The sequence below is a fragment of the Rhagoletis pomonella genome, unplaced genomic scaffold, assembly GCF_013731165.1.
Source record: "Rhagoletis pomonella isolate Grant_MI unplaced genomic scaffold, Rhpom_1.0 Rhpom_scaffold_00013, whole genome shotgun sequence".
Classification (NCBI taxonomy): domain Eukaryota; kingdom Metazoa; phylum Arthropoda; class Insecta; order Diptera; family Tephritidae; genus Rhagoletis; species Rhagoletis pomonella.
This window is the reverse complement of record NW_023458567.1, coordinates 22479427-22501074: the sequence shown is the minus strand read 5'-3', so window position 1 is coordinate 22501074 and position 21648 is coordinate 22479427. Positions and strand designations below refer to the sequence as shown.

Here is a 21648-nt window from a genome sequence, read left to right as displayed (position 1 = left end):
GTCCAGTAAGTGTTGTTGTTGGTCCAGTAAGTGTTGTTGTTGGTCCAGTAAGTGTTGTTGTTGGTCGGAATATTATTATAGTTTTATTATTATTATTATTAATATTATTATTATTATTATTATTATTATTATTTTTAGTACACTTCTAAGCAAGTTAGGATTTTCTGCTTTTCACCACGTGAAAAAGCATCTCATCTTCCATCCGAATCAACCAAAAAGTGAAAATTGATTTTTTGACACCTAAGCCCCCTTTCCGTAGACCAGGTCACATATTATTTTCTACTTTTTAGTCCATTTATAAAAGCGTTGTATATTAAAAAGTTTTTTTTATATTATTTATTTTCTATTAAATACATCTGAAAAGTTCTAAAGTTAGACAATAGTAATTTTTTATGTATTGGCTTTTTTGTGGTGTCCCTTTTCAGGAATATTTGAAAAATACGATCAGTTTCTTCTTGATTAAAAAGTTTTTTTTTCAATTCACAGACTTGATAGAAAAAAAACTAGATAACAAAAAAAAAAACACTGTGACTCCCTTCTCACTCCATACTCGAAGCCTCCGAAAACACTAATTCGAGCTGTTGCTGTGGGAGTCCCTTTTCACTTCATATTCGGAGTGCTCCGAAAACGCTCCGCAGTTGCTGCCTATTGAAATGATCGTAGCAATGCTTTGTTGGGCATCTATTTCGTAAAAACGTCTACCAATTGTCGCAAATTGGTACAATTTTTCCCTCAATTTTTTTTCTCTGCATAGTGCTGGCAGGGTCTACACTGAGGGAAATAATGCATAGTAAAAATGAATGCTTTATATTTGATTATCGTTTAAAAATGTTCGTATTTAAAAATAATATTTTCATACACAAATTTATTGCGCACTTATTTGACTGTTCACATCTGAGTATGTATACATAGTAACATCCCTGCAGGAAATGTATCTAACTATAAGCTTACTTTAAGTTGGTTCGGAAGGAGCTATAAGTCACTTATTATCTGTACATTTATTTTGTTTAACGAAAGCTAACTCTACTTCTATGGCGATGGCCGCGAAATAGTCAAGGGTGGTTACCTCTGCATTAGATGTAGTCAAGGGTGGTAACTAAATTGTAACTAACTACTTTTGGGCATAAAATATCAATTTATGTACTTTATTTATTTTATCACATTTCATATTCGTTTACATATTCTGCTGTAGGTGGTCCCATATTTGAACTTCGTCAGACATAACTTCGAAATGACAATATGGAATTTCGATCTTCCTTTTATTTGTCCTCAATTCAAAAAAGTATTTGTGAAGTGCAGGATATTTAAATAGAATCGCGTTTAAAGAAAACAATCTTTCGATTGCGTTTGCATTACTCTTGCATTACTTGTCAAAGAGTTTCATTTTAGCTTTTTGTAGCTAACCTCAAGTTATATATTTCATAGAAATCCCGCAAAAAAGCTAACTACAAGTAGGTTATTTTTTATCAATTGATAATTTTTTTCTGCAGGGATGTCTATCCGTACAAATCTCGTGCTGCGATGTTGATGGAAATTCAATATTTGAAAGCACATATATATACCTGGATCTAGCTGAGTGCGCAAAGATGCTTACCACACTTTGCTGATATCGAGTCTCTCTGCAGGCAACATGCAAATCAATATTTTTTTTTGTTTTTATCTTGATTATTCACTTCTCGGATGCTTTTTCAGAACTAACGCGGTAATTTTAATATGTGCGTAATTGAATTGAATAAATATTTACCAATATACAGTACTTTTGTTGACGTTTATAGTAAGATCAATTACGTTTCTATTTGATTTTAATATTTGTTTCCCTCAGTGTACATTGAAAAATGTTACCTGATGTGTCTGTTCCTGCTGTAGCAGTTTGTGGCTAAAAAAAACGTTTGTTATGAAAACATTGTTTTTAATTGGGTGATCATGTAAAATTGTCGCGTTTTTCATCTTACTCCAATCGTTCAGTCTTTCTTTTCTGATCAGTAACAATTCAATATTTTTTTCCTACCGTGCTTTTAACTATTTTGAAGAATATCGACATATTTAATGCTAGCGTCCCAGTTCTAGGTGATATACTTAGCTGACTCCTTGCATGTTTGCAAAGCGATCGCCACTATCTAATATGCGATAATTTCCTTGAGACTTTTTTATTTTCCGCTCAACTATGCAGCATTAATGATCCAATTTTTATTTACAGTCGATAGTCAATAAATAGGTTAACTACATATAAAAAGTAATTTTGTTTTCAAAACTTATTCATAAAAGGTTACAGTAGGTCATAAAAATAAAAAAAAAATTATGTAGTAGGCGAATAATTTACAATGATTTTCCAATGATTACTACCTAAATAAATGAAAGTTAATTTAAAATATGCACATCTATTTACATACACACCGAACACGAAGACGGCTTACAATGAGTTCGCAATTTTTATTTATGCGGAAGCTAACAAACTAAAACTTAGATAACGAATGGAAGAAAAATTGACTAGTCATAGTTTGCAAAAATATGTGCGAAACTATAAATTGAACAAGTAACGTGTTAATTTGAAATATTCATACATATAAAGACATAAAAAATCTGTCATTGGCTCACTTTGGCCTACTCCTCATCCATGGCGCCGCCCTGCTGGCCTCGCCCCCCAATCCTCTTTTATGAGGTCCGCCGCTTTTTCGCCAATCATAATGACCGGCGCATTGGGATTTCCATTCATGATGGTCGGCATAATACTGGCGTCTGCAACACGTATACCAGATATGCCATAGACACGCAAGCGTGGATCCACCACTGCGGTCACATCCCAGCTGGGGCCCATTTTGCATGTGCCCACCGGGTGGTAAATGGTAAAGGTGAATTGCTTAATGGCACAGGCCCAATAGGCATCAGACATGAATTCATGTTGGCGACAGCCGGGCAGTGGTATGTTGTGAGGGCGCGAGCCGAAGCGCTGGAAGGCCTGCGTGTTGGACACATTAATGGCTAGCTTGATGCCTTCAACCAACACATCGACGTCTTCTTGATGTGCGAAGTAGTTGGGTATAATTTTGGGCTGCTGCAGCGGATTCCGTGAATTGAGGCGTATCCAGCCTGTGCTCTTAGGACGCAGTAATAGCGGCAGGATAGACCAAGTCTCTGAATTGTGTAGCGGTTTGTAGACGGTGTTGTAGAAGCCATCGCGTAGATTTAGAATCTTACGTATCTGCTCGCCGCCGTCTGAATTGACCGAGCTCGGAAGAAAGTGAAACTGGATGTCGGGCCAGTCCACCGCAGGATCTTGGTATTTAGTGTTAAGGAAAGCTACACCTTCTACGCCGGAGAAAGTCATAGGTCCGCGTTCGCGCAAAATGTACTCCATTGCAACGGGTATGGTTTGAAAGCGTGTGCGAGTCACTGTTAGCGGGGCGTCGACGACGAAGGTGAGACCACCCAAACCCACATGGTCTTGCAAATTGTCGCCCACTGGTAGATCGGATAATACATTGATGCCGTGTTCTTGTAGGTGTTCAGCCGGACCGATGCCCGACAACATCAGCAGTTGCGGTGAATTGAGAGCGCCTGCAGACAAGATTACTTCACGCCGTACGAACACCACGTTTTTCTGACCGCTTTTGATAAACTCTACGCCAATCGCGCGTTTGTTTTTATCTATTAGCACCTTGGTGGCTTGCGCGTGCAGTAGCACATCCAGATTTTTGCGCAAGCGTACTGGTCTGATGAATGCCTTGCCGGTGCTGCACCGCGACCCCCTGCGTATGGTGCTCTGTGTGAGCATAAAGCCAGTCTGCTGTTCACCGTTGATATCGCGCACTTCGTAGCCCATTTCTATGCCCGCCTGCAGAAAGGCTATGGAAAGCGGTGTACGCCAAGGTGACTCCTGCACCGTTAAATAGCCGCCCGTTTCATGGTAGGCCGTCTTTGCCAGGTAGGGATTACGCACATCTTCTGATTTGAGAAAATATTTTAGCACGTCTTCGTAGCCCCAACCAGGGTTGCCCAGCGACTCCCAGTGATTGTAGTCATTCTTGGAGCCGCGCACGTAGACCATGGCGTTGAGCACGCTAGAGCCACCCAGCACTTTGCCACGCGGCCAAAAACACCGATCGCCCTTCATGGCTTGACAGTATTGGCGAGTGGGTGACGGTGCTGTCGCATACTTCCAGTCTAGTTCAGTGAGCTGTAAATAGCCGGCGAGCGCGGGAACGTCCGATATCTCTGTCTCGTCACCGCCAGCCTCGAGTAGTAGGACCGTCCAGTTGCGTACTTCCGATAGGCGATTGGCTATAACTGCACCGGCCGAACCGCCGCCAACAACAATAAAGTCATACTGACGGCGCGTCTACGAGAGAAAGCAAAATTGGACGTATTTTTTTTAAGAAGTTTCGTCCTACCGACTGTTATTGTTTTTTTTAACAAGTGTTCTTTTCGGGGACAGTTTATCGGCAAAAAAATAAAAAAGGCATTTTTCTAAGCATTGGACTGCATACCCGAAAACAACGCTTGGTATTTTTTAATAAGCTTTTGGAATTTAAATTTGCGCTCACTCACCATTTGCGGCTCCTGCACCTTGTTCTCCGGATCGATGCTTTGGTAGCGATAATAGTTCATCCCGATCGCTAGTAGAGGTATCATGCCAAGCAAAGATGTCATTGTGCCAAACGCCATTTTTCAGTAATTGTCAAATCCAAGGATCCTCTCTGCACTTCTCACGTAACTTCAAATTACTACTGCTGATACTGAATCCAGTACTGTGTGGCGCACTGGTTGACAGTACAGTCTCACTCAAAATCTTGGGTTTGTAATTGCGAATGCCACCAGGTCGCGCTGACTTGAACTGAGCGCGTGCCTTCTCGTCCTCCTCCAAAATATCCAGATAAGATTTGATATACAAGTGCCGGCAAAGGTAGTTCTTTTTATGATTGAGAGACGAGCGGGAAAGATTCGATGAAGATGCGACAGAAGTGGAGCAAACGCAGGGGCTAGTCGAGCACAGTGATGACGTGGAGGTAGCTGAAGAGGAGAGAAAAGAGGAGGTGCAATGGCAGGAGGCGTAGTAAATGCCACTATCGGTGCTCGAGGAATCTTTTCGCTTATGTTGACTGGGGTTTCGTTCAATATTTTTGTATGTCGTGCCTTCGCTGGGTTGCGTATTTTGGTAGGTGCCGGATGTGGCGGAAATTGATGTATTGCAGGTGCTGGTGCTTTGGTCGGTGGTGCTGCTGATAAGACTGAGCTTTTTGGCTATGCGAGATTTCTCATACGTTTGCTTATTTAGATTGTATTTTTGTCGGAGGCGATAGTGCTCGTCGTCGGTGGAACTGGAGGACGCCGTCGATATGCTTGAAGAGGGCGCATAAATACTGCTAAAGTCTTGTGAGTGTCTGGTGTATTTGCCGTTACACGAAGTGAAGTTGGAGGCTGGTTTGAGATTTTTCGTTATTTCTCGTTGCGGATGTGGTTGGTGAGATTGCGGTACTTGTTGGTGTGATTTGTGTCGTCTAACAATGCTGCATTTCCTTTGTTGAGATATCTCCTGTCCCATATTTTTTTAGAGGTAGAATACAGGAAGCTGTAATTAAAATGACAACATTAGAACACCTGAGATAAGTTTTTAGCGAAAAAAGTATTGTAAGTATTCGAAATTAATAAAAAAAGGAAGATAGAAACTAAGATAGGGGAAAAATACAACATAAATACACAAATATAATATAATTGCGATTTGGACTGGATTTTTGGTCGATCGTAAAACCGACAAAAGGAGAGGAAAAAACGTTGGCGCCTGCAGAGTAACCACTCTTATACAAATATCCATAAAAGAAATGATATTTTTCCCTAAAACACGATGTGGCATTTTCAGAAAATCGCTGGCTTTTTTACAGATGTTGATCCATTTTATTTTTTGGAGCCGCCAGTATAAAATGTAATGATTGAGTATGCCCAGGGAGTGTCCGTATCCATCCACTGTTTTTTCATAGGGAAGCACCTGGCGTACTATCTTACAAAAGCGACTCAAAATGTACATAAGTGTATAATTTACTTCATTTATTTCGTTAAATACATTAGCGCATTAGGATTTAATCTCTTATTACGCAATACAAAGAACATTCATTCTGAACATCATTTTGACATGGTCTATGCCTGCATTGTAGAATAGAATAAACGAATATTTGTCTGACTAAGATACCAGCGCTTTACTATAGGTTCTCCGAATCTATCCAGAACTTTGTTATATTCTTATTCTAAGTAGTATGAGATCATGAGTTCTGAGAGAGCCAGCCTGGCTAACTGTCTGCAACGGCTGGTAGATGGCTTCTGAATCTTATCAAAATTACTACATACTTACATGCAAAAATTTCTGTATGAGCGGAATTGGTTGGCCTTTCAAGTTTCTCCTGCACAATTTATATTATAATAATTTCTCTTCCTTTCCGTCTCTTACTATTTTTTTAAATCAAATTTCTATATCTTTAGTAATATTTGTTAGGTTCAGAATTCCACCATGGAAGCCTTTTCCCTTGTTAGTCCCTCCTATACGAATGTATGTAGATACTTCCTACTTGCGGGCTTCAGCGATTAATACCAGTGGCTAACCGAATTATAGTGAACCTGGCCATAAGAAAGAATTGCTCTTCCAAAAGCCTTCATCAAAATGGGCGGCCATTCATTTCAGCTAGCGATGGGCGAAATGCTTTGAATGCAAGGTGGCTATGTCTTTTTGGGTAATGGGAGATCGGAGGTGGGCTAAGGAGTTTATAAAACTAAACCAGTCGCGGGTCTCCAGGGCCGTACCCAGGATTTTTTTCGAAGGGGGGCGGGGGGCGGTTCTGGCAAAGTATTTTTATACCCGAGCGCACTTGTGCACAAGGGTATTATAACTTTGTTCACATAACGGTTCGAGATAGATATAGACAAATGTATACATAAATGATCAGGATGAAAAGAGAAATCGATTAAGCGGTGACTGTCTGTCCGTCCGTCTGTCCGTCCGTCTGTGCACACGATAACTCGAGTAAAAATTAATATATCTTAACGAAACTTGGTACGTGTACTTCTTTCGGGCGTAGGACGGATGGTATTGAAAATGGGAAAAATCGGACAATAACCACGCCAACCTCCCATATAACGGTAATTTTCAGAAATACGAAACCTGCGATATTTTAGTACTACTGAAGATTATTCACTCAAAATTGATATTTACAATAATTTTTAGACGAAAAATAAGAATATTATAAATTTTTGAAAAATGGGCGTAGCGACGCCCACTTATGGTTACATTTGTATATCTTGGCAACCGCTGCACCGATTCCAAACTTGGCACAGTTATTGGCCTTGGTACAGGATACCAACTGGCCGAAAATGTTTAAAATCGGACAATAACCACGCCCACATCACATATAACGGTAATTTGGAGAAATACGAAATCTTCGATAAATCAGTAAATATTAAAGCTAATTTATTCAAAATTGATGCTTGCAACAATTCTTTACCAAGAAATACATTTATGGTAAAAGCGTGGCACCGCCCACTTATGATCAGATTCATGTATCTCGGTAACCGTCGTCCCAATTTGTACCAAACTCGGTATGGTTATTGTGCTTTCCACATAAAAGCAAAACGTTGAAAATGATTGAAATCGGAGTAAATTACGGCCGCTTTTCATATAACGGTAAATTCAGAAATGCTTACAACTTCAATATTCCGAAATTTAAGGAGCTAATTTACTCAGTTTATACTAAAAACAATCCCTTGAAAAGAAGTAACATTGTTTTGAATTTTGGGAAATGGGCGTGATATCGCCCACATATGACTATATAAGTTTATCTCATTATGTCTAACTGAATGTTCCATCGATGATGTTTAAAATAGGGGTAAAAGCACCCCGGCTTACAATGTAGTGGTAGTTTTCGGAAAGGTGGAAAACATATATTTAATACTTGCGCCGGGTATTAAATGTTCGGCTCCACCCGAACTTGGACTTTCTTACTTGTTCTTTTTTGTGTATGTTACCGCATAACTTTGGACCACGCTAACCGATTTCTATAATTCTTTTTTCAAAGGAAACGTGTTCTAATTTGGTTTAAATCCGATCATGGGAATATTAAGAGATTAACGATAGTCTTACATTTTTATATGAGAATTGAAGTCGGTTTGGTTTTTTGCTTAAAAATTACTTGTATTTCAACATATATTTCATGATTAAAAGAAAAATACTGATAAAAATAAAACATTTCGCACTAAGTCATTGTGCTACTATGATAGGACGGCCGAGTAATCATAGTCAACTTATGTACAGTAGTGGAAAAAATTATAGCCGCACCAAATTTTCACAAATTTTAAAATATTAGTTTTGTTGTTATTTAATTTTGGTTAGTTTTTTATAGTTCATTCTTTAACAACATCCGTATAAATACAAGATTAAGGGCAGTGTCACACGATTGAGTATTTGCCAAAATTTGGCGTAAATCGTATCCTAATTGTGCGAATACCCAAACATTTTTCCTTATGCCAATCACGAAAACTAATGTGTTGAACCTTTTCAATTGAACATCGCTGTATTGTACCAATGTTTTGCTACAAAAAAAAAAAATTGTCCAATTTTTTTTTATTTTGTACCAATACACATTAGGTCAAATGATAACTTTTTCTGTGCCAAATTAATAGCAGCTAAAATATTGCATTATTTTAATGTTAAAAATAGTGTAAAGGCAGTAAATAAAATGTGAAAACATTGCTTGAGGAGAGATTTCTAAACCAGTTCGTCGTCATAAAACACTTCATTCTCACTTGAGGTTTCAGTATTCCCAAATTCCCCACCGATATTATTTATATTCAGAATGCAAATGCTGCTTTGTGAAACATTTACCGCTGGTAACTTCCTGAAAAGAATACGACTGTTTTTGAAAGCTCTATTCACTTTGACTAAAAAATTTCGAAATTTCAATCCGCAAATTCTCTCAAGTATTTGGCTTTTTGCGAAGGCCGCTCACCAATGGCCTTTGCGAATCGGCGCAAGTGCCTTTGTAGCATGGCCATGGCTACGCTACAGGAGATGAAATGTAATCCAAATTGAGGCTGCTACTTTTTTTTCTATCATATACTTCTATTGTCACTATTTATCACCATTAAAATTTACTATTTATCACCAAAACACCTATGTGACTCCCCCATACAACCTAAAGTTTAAGCTTAAGATATCGACATAGATAAAGATATGGATAAGGATACACTGAGGGAAATAATGCATAGTAAAAATGAATACTTTATATCTGATTGTCGTTTAAAAATGTTCGTATTTAAAAATCATATTTTCATACAAAAATTTATTACGCACGTATTTGACTGTTCACATCTGAGTAAGTATATGGAAGTGTAAATAAATAGAAAAAATAAATAAAGGTACGAATAAAGATAAAGATGCAAATAAAAATAAAGGAAAAGGTAATGATTAAAATAAAGATATAGGTAAAGATAATGATAAAGATAACGCTAATGTAACGATTATGATAAAAACAAACATAGAGAAAAAATTAAAATAGAGTCAACGATAAATGTAAGGTTCATATTGACATTGAGATTAAAATTAAAATTAAGGTTTGGACTACGTACACCACTCTGAAACGTTGAATGTCTCTCTCTCGTTCAGTCTATCGAACTTTTCTAGCATAGTAATGCGAAAAGCATTCATTTTCCCATATATCCAGACGGCACTTCTACCACTTGCCTCACCGGTAACAAAGTCCAAAACAGTCAGAGATTGCCAATTTGCGTTAAGCTCGGCTGCCGAATTAATAAAGGGCGAACACACCAAAACTGCGACACTTTGGGAAGCTTATAACCTACCCAAAAAGATTTCAATATTTTGAAATTAAAATACCATAAGTTGACCATGATCTTAGTTGGACGTAGAAGAAATTTCATATGAATTTGATTCCTAGTTAAGTTAAAAATGGCAACCGAGTTAGAAACGAGACAAACCATTTTGCACGAGTCTATAAATGATCCGGCCTTAAGTACACGTAAAATTGCTAAAAATTAAAGATTGCACTATTCGACAGTTTGCAGGCTTTTAATCGGTAAAAATAAGGCCTGGCAGTTACGAGAAAACCAGGGAGCGGGGGTTAGCATGGTCAAAGTGATAAAAACAGTGCTCGGAAGGTCCTCAGTGCGATTGTCGCGTTATGTTACAAAATCCGTACGGAGATCGCAGTTTTTCGTGCAAAAGGTAAAGCGATAAGCTTCATTGAGATTTTCTACAGCTCAAACAGCGCCAGACCGAGGCGCAAAGTAGAATGTCACAGCGAAATCCCGCAGCCGGAAGTTGTATGAATTCTAAATTAAAAAAATACAACTTCATTGTTATGGACTTCGAAACCTACTGCTTTAAAAATTCAAAATATATTGCAGGTCAAGATTTTTATACTGCTGCAACTCGTCAAGATGCCCCTGAAAGTTGTAAGCTGGAAATGAAGTCCAAATTTCCAAAAAACAACATGGTTTGGCAAGCCATTTGTTCCTGTGGCCGTAAGAGTAGCCCTTTTTTCCCATCCGGGACAATGAATGATCAAGTTTATCGGGACGAGTGCCTCAACAGGCGTCTTCTGTCATTTATCAACAGATAAGTTAGTAGGCCACTGTTCTAGGCGGACATGGCAAGCTGCCACTATGCCAAGGACACATTGCCGTGGTATAATGCAAATAACATAAATTTTGTACCTCACGACTGCAATCCACCCAATACCCCAGAGCTACGTCCTATTGGGGAATATTGGTAAATTGTCAAAGGAATCTTGAAGAAAACAGGTGAAACAGTGAAAAATATTGAAGAGTGCAAAACAAAGTAGTTGTGCGCATCGCGTAATGTGGATCAAGCAGTCGTGCTGAACATGATGGCGGGTGCGCGATCAAAATACCGATCACTTGCATATGGAGCAAATAATAACTAATATTTTAACATTTTAATAACATCAAAACTTCCAAGTTATATAATAAAAAAAAATAATAATTTCAAAGCCTTCTAGTTTGTTTCTGGTAGAAATTTCTAAGTGTCGCAGTTTTGGTGTGTTCACCCTTCCGGCCATAGGAACATATACGGAAATGACAGGGCTGACGAGTTGGCTAAGGCCGGAGCATCTCCTGATGAATCCGAAGCAGAGATAATAAACTGTCTACTCCGACTCATCAATCAAAAGGGAACTACATCTGCAATTCACACGTATGGCTGATACACATTGGAACAATCTTCTAACTTGAAAACCTGCGAGGAACATATGACAAGCCAGAGACAAAAAAACTTCTAAAGAGATCGAGGAAAGATATAGTCAAATTAACAGCAACGATAACGGGGCATTGACCTATTGGTGCACACGCAGCTAAAACTGGCGAAAGCGTATCAAAATGGAGCTATCAGCATTAATTAGGTCCTGGGCATATGCTCAGGCGACGCTTCTACCAATCAACCAAGTACACCACTGATTTTAAAGTTTGTATTTGCAAATTAATTTCAATAAGTGGGTTTGTTTTGGCTCAACCTAGGAGCACCTTTTTATTTTTTCTGTGACACCTAAATTCGGCATTAAATTACTTTCAATTCCCTACGTTCGGCAAAAAAAAAATATTTTAGACAGTGAACTTTTTTTCTAGTACGATATAATTTAGATGCACAAAGGAAGTGGTAGAGTTAAATATCAATATAGAGATAACAATAAAAGTAGCTACGACGAAAGCTATAGCGACAAATCTAACAATAACGAAAAGATGACGTGCAATTTTCGCATCTGTGTTATTGCGGCTAATTATTTATAGCTTCCCAACTTGCAGAAAATTATGCAATTTATGAAACATAAAATAATAAAAATTTTGAAAGAAATTTCCCTTTTTCTCTTTTCCAAGTATGCGGATGCGAAGTGGGCCAAATGGTACGCAGAATTGGTTTAATTTATTCATAACAATTTTAATTACATAATTGTGTAAAACGAAAAATATTTCCTCGAATTCTTTTATCCATATGTACTACATATGCTTGAAATGTATGTACTTGGTCATTAGTCGCGTGCTGCAAGTCAAATAACCAAAACCCCACCGGGGCAGGCGCAAAGACAAACGTGTTGATTTCCCACTACTAATTCATGAATATTTAAGAAAATTGTAAATATATGTGGATGCACGCTCACGACCACCACGCAGCGTTGGCAACATTTTCGAACAACTCATATTCGTTTGCAAATTATTTTCTTATCGCAAATGATTGCATGATTAAAATCAATTTGAATTTCATTAAACCGACAAGCGGGCACTAAAGTATGCCTCTTATGCAATAGGTAGCAGCGAAGAAGCAATAGGCACGAAGTTACACGTTTCCTCGATATAAATTTCCACGCCAAAAATAGGTTACGTTTGGCGCTTTTTTTGCTTTTATTTGTAACTACGTCAACGCTGCTGGGCAATGCACAGTGGTCAATAAATGGGATTTAATGTTCACAATTCACTGGAGCCTTCATTTCTCAACCAATTTGATAATTTTTTTTTTAATGAAAGCTAATAAAATTTGCAAGAGAGTAGTACATGAACATCAAATTCCATTTATTGACCACTGTGCAATGGGGCGTCGATTTGTGTACAAATAATACATATTTGCTGTTTGTCAATTTACAGCAGCGGAGAGAATGAGGCGATGAAGACACCAATGATTGTTTTCATCAAGTGCACAAGAGAAATATCAACAACAACAATAACCATATTTTCAAAAGCGTGTATTAATTTCAGCAACCAACGCAAATAATTCAATAATAGCGCAAACAATCGCAAGAAGAAGAAGTAGAAAACAGCCAGCGAACAACGTAATAAAGGCAACAAACAAGCTCGATTTGGTACAATAGTAACAACAACAACGATAAACGTCTATTTGCAGCTTGCAGCAATCGCCACAACAATGGCGCCAACATTAGCATTATTGATTGCCTAATTTGCAAGGCGCGCATCATGTGCGCAAGCAGCCGACGCACCGGATGGTAAACAAAAGACTTAAGCAACGAACTTGTTTCAATCTGGTTCACATAAAAGCTCTGATGTTGCTCGTTGTGCGCGCGCATGCGCGGTCCCATTTTTCGTTTTTTCTTCTTTCTCCGCATGTGGCGATTTCGTTTTCATTTGCGTGGCGTTGAAATGCATGTAAAGGCTTGTTAGTTTTACAATTATTTTTTTGTTTCAGTTTCTAAACATTTAATGTATTTGGCGACACAATTTTTTTAAATTTTGCATTTTCCGATGCCTTTGGCTATTGCCCGTTGGCGCTTGATTATGGGACTATCAAGCTTGTCAAACGGTTTTTATTTTATTGCAAAACTGTTGGTGGGGGAACCCGCTATTCAAGTTCATTGCCACATCGCCGTCATTCGTCCGGCTCGTTTGCTGCTGCTGTAGCTTTTTCTCCAATTTTCACTCGCGAATTTCCAACAGCTGAGTCGCCAAGTTGTAAGCGACGTCACATGCGGAAGTGCATTGCCATAGTAGTCGCTGCATTGCAAACTTCAATTTCCAGCTAATATTTTTGCAACAGATTTTGTATGTCGTTTTCTTTGTTTCCTTTTATATATCTCTCAATTTTATTGCTTTTGCTGTAAAAATTTTTATTTGCTCTGGCAGCAAACTCTCTTTCGTCGGCGGTGCTGCACCTTCATCAGAGTTGCAGGCAGCCATAAAAATGTTGTGAAAATGCTTAGAAAGGGAATTCGTGTCGACGACATTTTCTAACGCAATCGAATCTGAAAATGGCTAGTAGCTGAGGCTGTTTTCGGCAAACTTGTCCAGTTTTACGTAATTTTACGTAATAGATGTTTTTCTTATCCTTATAAAGACAAATGTTCGATTTGGTTTGAATGTATTTAGAAAAAATTAAGAAAAAACTTCGGTTAATTCCACTTCAAAAATTGCAAAATTTTTGGTTTAATTAACTAATGATCTTTCAACAGAAATCCCGCTTAATTGGGCAACCTAGCTAATTAATAGAAAATGCATATAGGTTAAATATTTCATGCACTATTTACACCTCAATATTGTTTTGGTGTGAAATATATTTATACCCGAGCGCACTTGTGCACAAGGGTATTATAACTTTGTTCACATAACGGTTGTTTGTAACAGGCAAAACGAATCGAGATAGATATAGACAAATGTATACATAAATGATCAGAATGAAAAGAGAAATCGATTAAGCGGTGACTGTCTGTCCGTCCGTCCGTCCGTCCGTCCGTCCGTCTGTGCACACGATAACTCGAGTAAAAATTGAGATATCTTAACGAAACTTGGTATGTGCATTTCTTTCGGGCGTAGGACGAATGGTATTGAAAATGGGCGAAATCGGACAATAACCACGCCTACCTCCCATATAACGGTAATTTTTAAAAATACGAAAACTGCGATATTTTAGTAACTACTAAAGATTATTCACTCAAAATTGATATTTGCAATAATTTTTAGACAAAAAATAAGAATATTATACATTTTTGGAAAATGGGCGTAGCCACGCCCACTTATGGATACATGTGCATATCTTGGTAACCGCTGCACCAATTTTTTCCAAACTTGGCACAGTTGTTAGCCTTACTACAGCATACCAAATGGCCGAAAATTTTTAAAATCGAACAATAACCACGCCTACCTCCCATATAACGGTAATTTGGAGAAATACGAAATCTTCGATAAATCAATAAATATTAAAGATAATTTACTCAAAATTGATGCTTGCAACAATTCTTTACCAAGAAATACGTTTATGATAAAATTTTGGAAAATGGGCGTGGCACCGCCTACTTGTGATCACATACATGTATCTCGGTAACCGTTCTACCAATTTGTACCAAACTCGGTATGGTTATTGTACTTGCCACATAGAAGCAAAACGTTGAAAATTATTGGAATCAGATTCAAATTACGACCACTTTTCATGTAACGGCAAATTTCAGAAATGCTCGAAACTTCAATGTTTCGAAATTTAAGGACGCTAATTTACTCAAAATTGATACACACCGGCTTACCATCTAGTGGTAGCTTTCGCAAAGGTGAAAATCATATATGTACTTAGTACCTGCGCCGGGTATTTAATGTTCGGCTCTGCCCGAACTTAGACTTTCTTACTTGTTTTTACATTCTTTACCGAAAAAAGAAAAAACGTATTTTTTATTTCATCATTCGAAAATCTCGAAAAAAATTCAGAAATTTTCAACTCACAGAAAAGTCGCTTTTTTTCAATTGTATGCAGTCAATAGACTATTTGTCGGCAAAAGTCAGTTAAGTAATCAAAATGTTTGCATTAAAAAATTACATTTTTTCAATATTTTTATTTTTTTTAATTATACAGCGTTTAATATTAGCTGTCACACTTAAGGGACCACACTGTAAAAATTTGAGAATGGAAAAACCAAAAATTTTCAGCGCGCAGGCATGCGTTGCCCGTGCTACTTTATGTACGCAGGCATAAAAAAACCCGTAACTTCTACAGGTTTGGTTTTTCCATTCTCAAATTTTTACAGCGTGCTCCATTGAGTTTGACGACTTTTTAGATTGAAAAAAAAAAATAAAAATCAAACGGTGTATAATTAATAAAAAAATAACATTTTTAAATGCAAATTCATATATTTAAATCTGTCTGCATTTTGATTAGTTAGCTGATTTTCGCCGACAAATAGTTTACTAACTGCGAAAATTGAATTAAGATACTTCTCTGTGAGTTCAATTTTTTCGAGATTTTCGAATATCATGGTGAAATAAGATAAATTAATAGTAAAAAATATTTGTAACACAAGCTTTCTAAATAAATACGAACAAAATCGGACCATAAATACTAGTTTAAAAAATATCTCTACTCGTTGCACCAGCTATCGCCATTTTTTGTGGAGTTATTCCTTTTCATATAATTAATATACGTTCTAAATATGAACAAAATGGGATTATAAATAAGGGGTTTTCAAAATTGGTTAAACATTTATTTCAAGATTAGCTCCTAACAAACATACTTACATAAATAAATACATACATACATACATACATACATACATGCATACATACATACATATCAAGTTAAATAAAAGCTTGTAATAAAATAGGGTTCTCCTTTTCTTCGATAAATAATGTAAAAATAGATCTTTCACACCAAAAAAATATTGAGGTGTCAATTTTGCATATGTAGAATTAAAGAATTTAGAGTTGTCAAATGGGTTTTATGTAGTCGATTTTGATTCGTTTTTGATCCACCAGGGCAAGGTAAATTTTTTACATCGAAATGTCCTAAACAAATAAGGAACGAATTTTGACTGCAGAAAGCGCCAAATTTCGCGCAATGTAGAATAATAAACAGGGGTACCAAATGAAAGAGCAAATCCCGTAGAACTTAAAAAAAAAAGTTTTTTTGGTTCACAAGGACGAATAGGTATTGAAAAGGCCCTTTAATTTATTTTATTTTCTTAAGCGAATAAAGTTAGGAGGGCGATATTCTAAGATGTGGTCGTGTATATATTAGTCCTTAACATACAATTTTTTCAAAAATACATATTGAAAATTTTCAAGAACAAAATTTTAAAAAGGACATTTTTAATACCTACTCGTCCTTATGCACCAAAAAATTTAATCTGGTTTAATTCTACAGAATTACCCATATTGGTTTCTTACATTGCACTGAATTTGTTAAATAATTGTGCGAAGTAATATTATTTAAAAAAAAAAATCAAAGTTCTTTTAAAAAAAATCCAGAAATTAGAGAGAACAACTAAAAAATGCAGTTTTACCCTATTTGGCCCATGGTTTCAAATATATTAATTTGTTTGTGGAAAATTCACTGCGGAGGGAGTATCTAATACAAAAATACAAGAAATTTTCAAATTTCTGAGTTCGAGGAAGGCCGTACTGCTGCGAAATATGCGTGTTGTAGTCATAGAAATTAATTCATAAGCACTAAGCTTGGGCATGGGACGGTTTGATTTTTGTACATTTTTTTTTTTAATAAATGTATTTCTGCATTCTGTTCTTTTTTGAATAAATCCTCTATACTTTGTTTCATAAGTATATATATCCATTTTAAAATGTATAACTGGGAAAAATTTGGATATTTTTCCCCTAATTTTGACGTTCGCAAAAGTGAACAAATTCGTAAATTTGAACATTATTAAGCGTGCACTGTTTTTTATTTATTGTTACACTTCAATGAATAAGCAGTCCTCACTTAAAAACATTTAATTTAAATGGAGTTAATATTTAAATTCCGGACCTTTCATCCATACTTTCAACGCCACCGAATAAACTCTTTTTTTAATATTTTGTCTGTAGTAAAAGTCGTTGCTAGGCCATCAGCCTAACTGTAAATTTCAGAAGCAGACAATAAGCAATGTTTATTAAATAGCGCGTCAACATAGCTTTAAAAAAGGTAACATGCGATTTCCGCGCTCCATAAGATGGAGTCGGTTAACCCTTTTTTTCTGATCATATTTGAGTTATTTTTTGCTTCAAATGTTGCTGTCATTGTTATTAAAATCAGCAGCCAGTCACTACAATACGAAAATTTTACTGAAAAAAGTGGTAAAATTTAAGCTACTTTATAACTCCTATTGTATGCGGCAACCGAAAAACTTTTTAATTTGTTTTGTTTAGAATTCATTTCTTTTATCATTTTCTTTTAGACACAGATCTTTTGCATTATGACTGCCAGTATTTGGGTTACATTTGTTTAACACAATATTTATATAAGCGCACTTAAAGTACATACATGTACATGTAATAAAACTCATAAATATATTCAAAGTTAAGAAAAAATTAAAATTTCAAAATTGGCAATAGTTTTTCAAAAATTTTTATTTTAAATTTACTAATTTTGTTGAATCCCTATGAATGCCCCTTTTGAATTTTGTTAAAGACATAAACTGTTTAATTTATTTTATTTTTAATTGTTTTCTCATTATTGTATGTAGCTACTAATTTTATGTAAACAGAAATTCAGTAATTTGGGGCGCATATAAAACCAATTGCTGAAAATGCGTCTGCTAATTAGTTGTTTGCCATAAAAACAAAATATTTAGTTACACCTCACAAATTCTACTTATTCGAAATTAATCATTTTTTATTGATGTTAATAAAATATAAAACGCACACTTCAAAACCCGTTTAAATTCACAACACACAGAAACAATAACTTTGGCATTAATGATTGCCTTTATCGTCTGCTTATTATTTCTTTAATAAATATTTGTTCTTCATTATTACCCGAAATATATATGTAGTTAAATGTGAATTGTACGCAATCAGTACTCCGTATGGGGTTTTCGCACACTTCGCTTGCGGTTACGTATACGACCTGCACGCCAAAACGTCTCAATTGGAACTGATTGAGAGTTGCTCGTCAATGACTACTGTTGCTTACAGTAGCCGTAAAGTCAAGTGGGCTGCTATTTAGTCAGCTAAGCTATAGACAAAGTGTCTAACAAATGATGACCAAATGACGATTGAATCGACCGACCGTCAGTCCAGTAGCCATCAAAAGACAATGAATGAGACGCGCGGCGTTCGAAGAATCGACGGTGTTCGTAAAACAGCGCCACCTCTGGCAACAGCCAAAGCAGTAATTACAACGACAACATTGGTAACGTTGTGTCTGTTTGAGTCTGCAGCAAGTGCTGTGGCTTATACATATGTACTACAAATGCAAGCCGCACTATCGCAAGCGACGCAGCAGCGCATGCGCAGCCACCATGGCCACGTGTTGTGGGGCCTCTGTGTGTGCTTAATAATTTTACTTACTACCGCCACATTTTTGGCAGCAATTATGACCAGCGGCTATGTATGCATGGGCTTGCCTACGTATTTTTTTTTTTTAGGTATTTGTATGCGCGCTGTTGTGTTGCAACTGGTCGAATGTATAGTCGTGTGCCTAAAGCAGGTATTGGCGCTTGCTATTGCGGCAGCCTTACCAGTCTATTTGCGGCTATGAGTGAAGTGACCGCACGAGCAGCAGCGTATTAAGATGAACCACACGTTTTTACATTTAGACTTAATTGACGATTTTGTTTAGCGATATTCGGCATTATTAGCGCTTTGTTTGAGTGCAAAATTTAATCGATGCCAGTTGGTTTCTTCTTATTTATTACACAATTAAAATCATACATTGGCTTCCTCCCATTTCTAGAGCATCACAGAGGGTTTCAGGGAAATTTAGCGGGTTTGCAACTACATAACTACTGAATAAATTAAATTTATATAGGGTGACTCAAAATCTCTCACTGCATCTATTTTTAATAAATCACATACATGTTAATGCGTTGACGAACTTAGTCAGCGAGCGATACTCAGTTGAACAACGCGTTAAAGTGATCCATCTTGAGCGATGAACCGAATTTTCACCTAAACGGGTAAGTTAACAAGCAAAACTGCACCCACTGCAAGAAAAAACTAAGCACCCAAAACGAGTCACGGTTTGGTTTTTGGGCTGGCGGAGGCATTGGAACGTACTTCTCCCAAAAAGATGCCTGTAACGCTGTTACTATAAACGGACGTTATCGTGAAATGATAACCAACTTTTTATGGCCTAAATTAGATCGCAGATTGGTTTGCTTTGGGACTGATATTTTAACAAAATAGGTAAGCAGCGCGGGAACGATATAGCAAAAACAAATACTTCCGAAGCATTTACACCCGTCTCGAATATGTCGCCCTTCCTCCAAGTTTATGCTGTGGGTGCTACTGCGCTACGAATCGTGTACGAACGCAACCAAGCTCATGTAGGGAGAGTGGGGAATAGAAAACTCGTAAATGGTAAAAATTCCGCACATTCTTACAGAACGACAAATTTAGTAGTATCTATCTCCCAGCAATGACTGTTCCAAAAATGCTTTGATGAAGAAGAATCTAAAACTATTAAGGCATCTATTTACAGTATAAACGCACTCCGTATGCAAGACAAGGCAAATACCAACGACCAAGCACTTTAGCTAACCTAATGATTTTGAAAGTGTGACTGTGAATTGTCATTTCATTGTCTCTTTTAATGCCTGATAATAACATGGCCACTTTTGACTTTTTTTTTTTTGTTTTAAGATATTCTCATTGTGTTTGAGTGTTCATGCAACATGAGTCGCAGATTTGATTCGATTTGAGTCGTAACTTTACGGTTTGTAAACTTGAATGTCTCCATGTTTACATGAACATTTATGGTTACAATTTAAGCATTCGTATTTGTGATTTAGCACGTAAGTTCATTTTTACCTGATATGCACATAAATCAAATCTTGCAATCCATTTTTAACCAACTTCCCTATGAACTGGAGACAGTACAATATGAAAGATAAATTAATCCGCTAAGTGACGCAGCAGTCGATGTAGGTCGCGCGGGGGTCGAAGTGAAAAATTGTTGATTTTTTTGCTTAGATCAAATCTAGTACGTTATTAAATATAAATTAATTAAAAACTTCAAAATGATATGCAGTAAATTTTTTTTTTCAACCAACTTTTATTTATTATGTGCATTAAACAAAAAATAAAAATAAAATAAGTGAAGGCTTTTGTTACGGTTAACCCTTAAGAGATAAGCGATATTTAGTTACATAGTATCTCCAACAAAAATTAATGCACTTACCATTTAAAAAATACAAAATTACTTCGACGAAATTTCGTTGAGTCAAACAATGAACGAGGTGCGGTTTTTGAGGTAATTTAGGCTTTTAAGAATATCGATTCAAGATTTTTACGCAAAATTCAGTACTTGTTGTGATGATTTCTCAAACGGCACTGTCTGCAATATATTGTTTAAGTAAGTGAGTGTGGTCTCATCTCCTTCGCTCTTATTTCCCCATGTGATCCATGTGACTGATCTATCCTCTTTCCGAATGCTGATAGTTAAGGAAATCTAGTGACGACATGTTGCTTGATTGTTTCTTACCTAGAGCTGAAGCAAAAGTCATTCGATAAGTCTGTTTTGTGAAACACCATAGCTAAAAGATGCACAAAAATGTTTGGTAACATAAAAACTGGTCGTACATCGTTGCTTATTTTAAAAGTGAACATATATTTCTGGCCTCTTGAAAACGCAACATAAATGTTTGGTTATTTCATAACTGGGAAGAAATTTTTTGCGCGTTCAAAAATTGCTAAATATCTTAAAACTAGACATACATTTTAGATTATTTTAAAGTGAACATAAATGTACAGCTTTTTAAAAAATTAGACATAAACCTTATTATGATTAAAAACTGGGAATTTTTGTAATTTAAACTTGATGATACATAATGTTTTTTTTTTTGAAAACTGGACATAAATGTTTTGCCCATTAAAAAATTTTACGTATACTTTGCTTATTTAAGAATTTGATAAACATGTTTGTAACTTAAAACTCCACATAAGTTTGTGGATAATTAAAAAACTGGACGTATCTATTTGCTTATTTAATAACTGGACATTAATTATTTGACCACTCAAAAACTCCACTTAAAATTTTAGTAGCATACAAACTGGAAAAGCTTCTCATAAATAAACAATCGCCGTTCGTAGGCTCCCCACAAATCAGAGAAGCTTGGCCAAACACTAATGGTGATTTCGTTTCCTCCAGAAAATGTTGCCCTTCCCCGGTGCAAAATGTGTTTGATGGTAAACTCAACCCTGTAAAGGGGTTTTTTTTTT

At 36.5% G+C, this 21648-nt stretch overlaps 3 protein-coding genes across 5 annotated transcripts in view; 1 reads left to right on the top strand and 2 right to left on the bottom strand.

Moving 5' to 3' along the window:
- The window catches only part of LOC118748995 (flotillin-2), a 516275-nt gene that overhangs the window by 169041 nt on the left and 325586 nt on the right, over positions 1-21648 (top strand). The window lies entirely within an intron of this gene.
- Positions 2177-4662, bottom strand: LOC118748993 (glucose dehydrogenase [FAD, quinone]). The gene is made up of 2 exons (XM_036483770.1): positions 4546-4662; positions 2177-4336 (listed from the first exon to the last, which is right to left on the bottom strand). The coding sequence occupies exons 1-2, from the start codon at positions 4660-4662 to the stop codon at positions 2609-2611; spliced, it is 1845 nt and encodes a 614-aa protein (XP_036339663.1). The 3' UTR covers positions 2177-2608.
- Positions 4578-21648, bottom strand: part of LOC118748997 — a 25622-nt gene continuing 8551 nt past the window's right edge. Inside the window, exon 2 of the mRNA XM_036483776.1 lies at positions 4578-5566. Within this exon, the coding sequence (XP_036339669.1) occupies positions 4676-5539 (864 nt within the window). The 5' untranslated portion in view covers positions 5540-5566 and the 3' untranslated portion in view covers positions 4578-4675. The remainder of the gene's footprint in view (positions 5567-21648) is intronic.

What these genes read in the sequence shown, in the direction of transcription:
- LOC118748993 (XM_036483770.1), bottom strand. Translation starts at nt 4,662, where the DNA reads ATGGCGTTTGGCACAATGACATCTTTGCTTGGCATGATACCTCTACTA. An exon ending in AGGTGCAGGAGCCGCAAATG is followed by an intron (nt 4,337 to 4,545) that starts GTGAGTGAGCGC and finishes TTTCTCTCGTAG; the next exon opens with ACGCGCCGTCAGTATGACTT.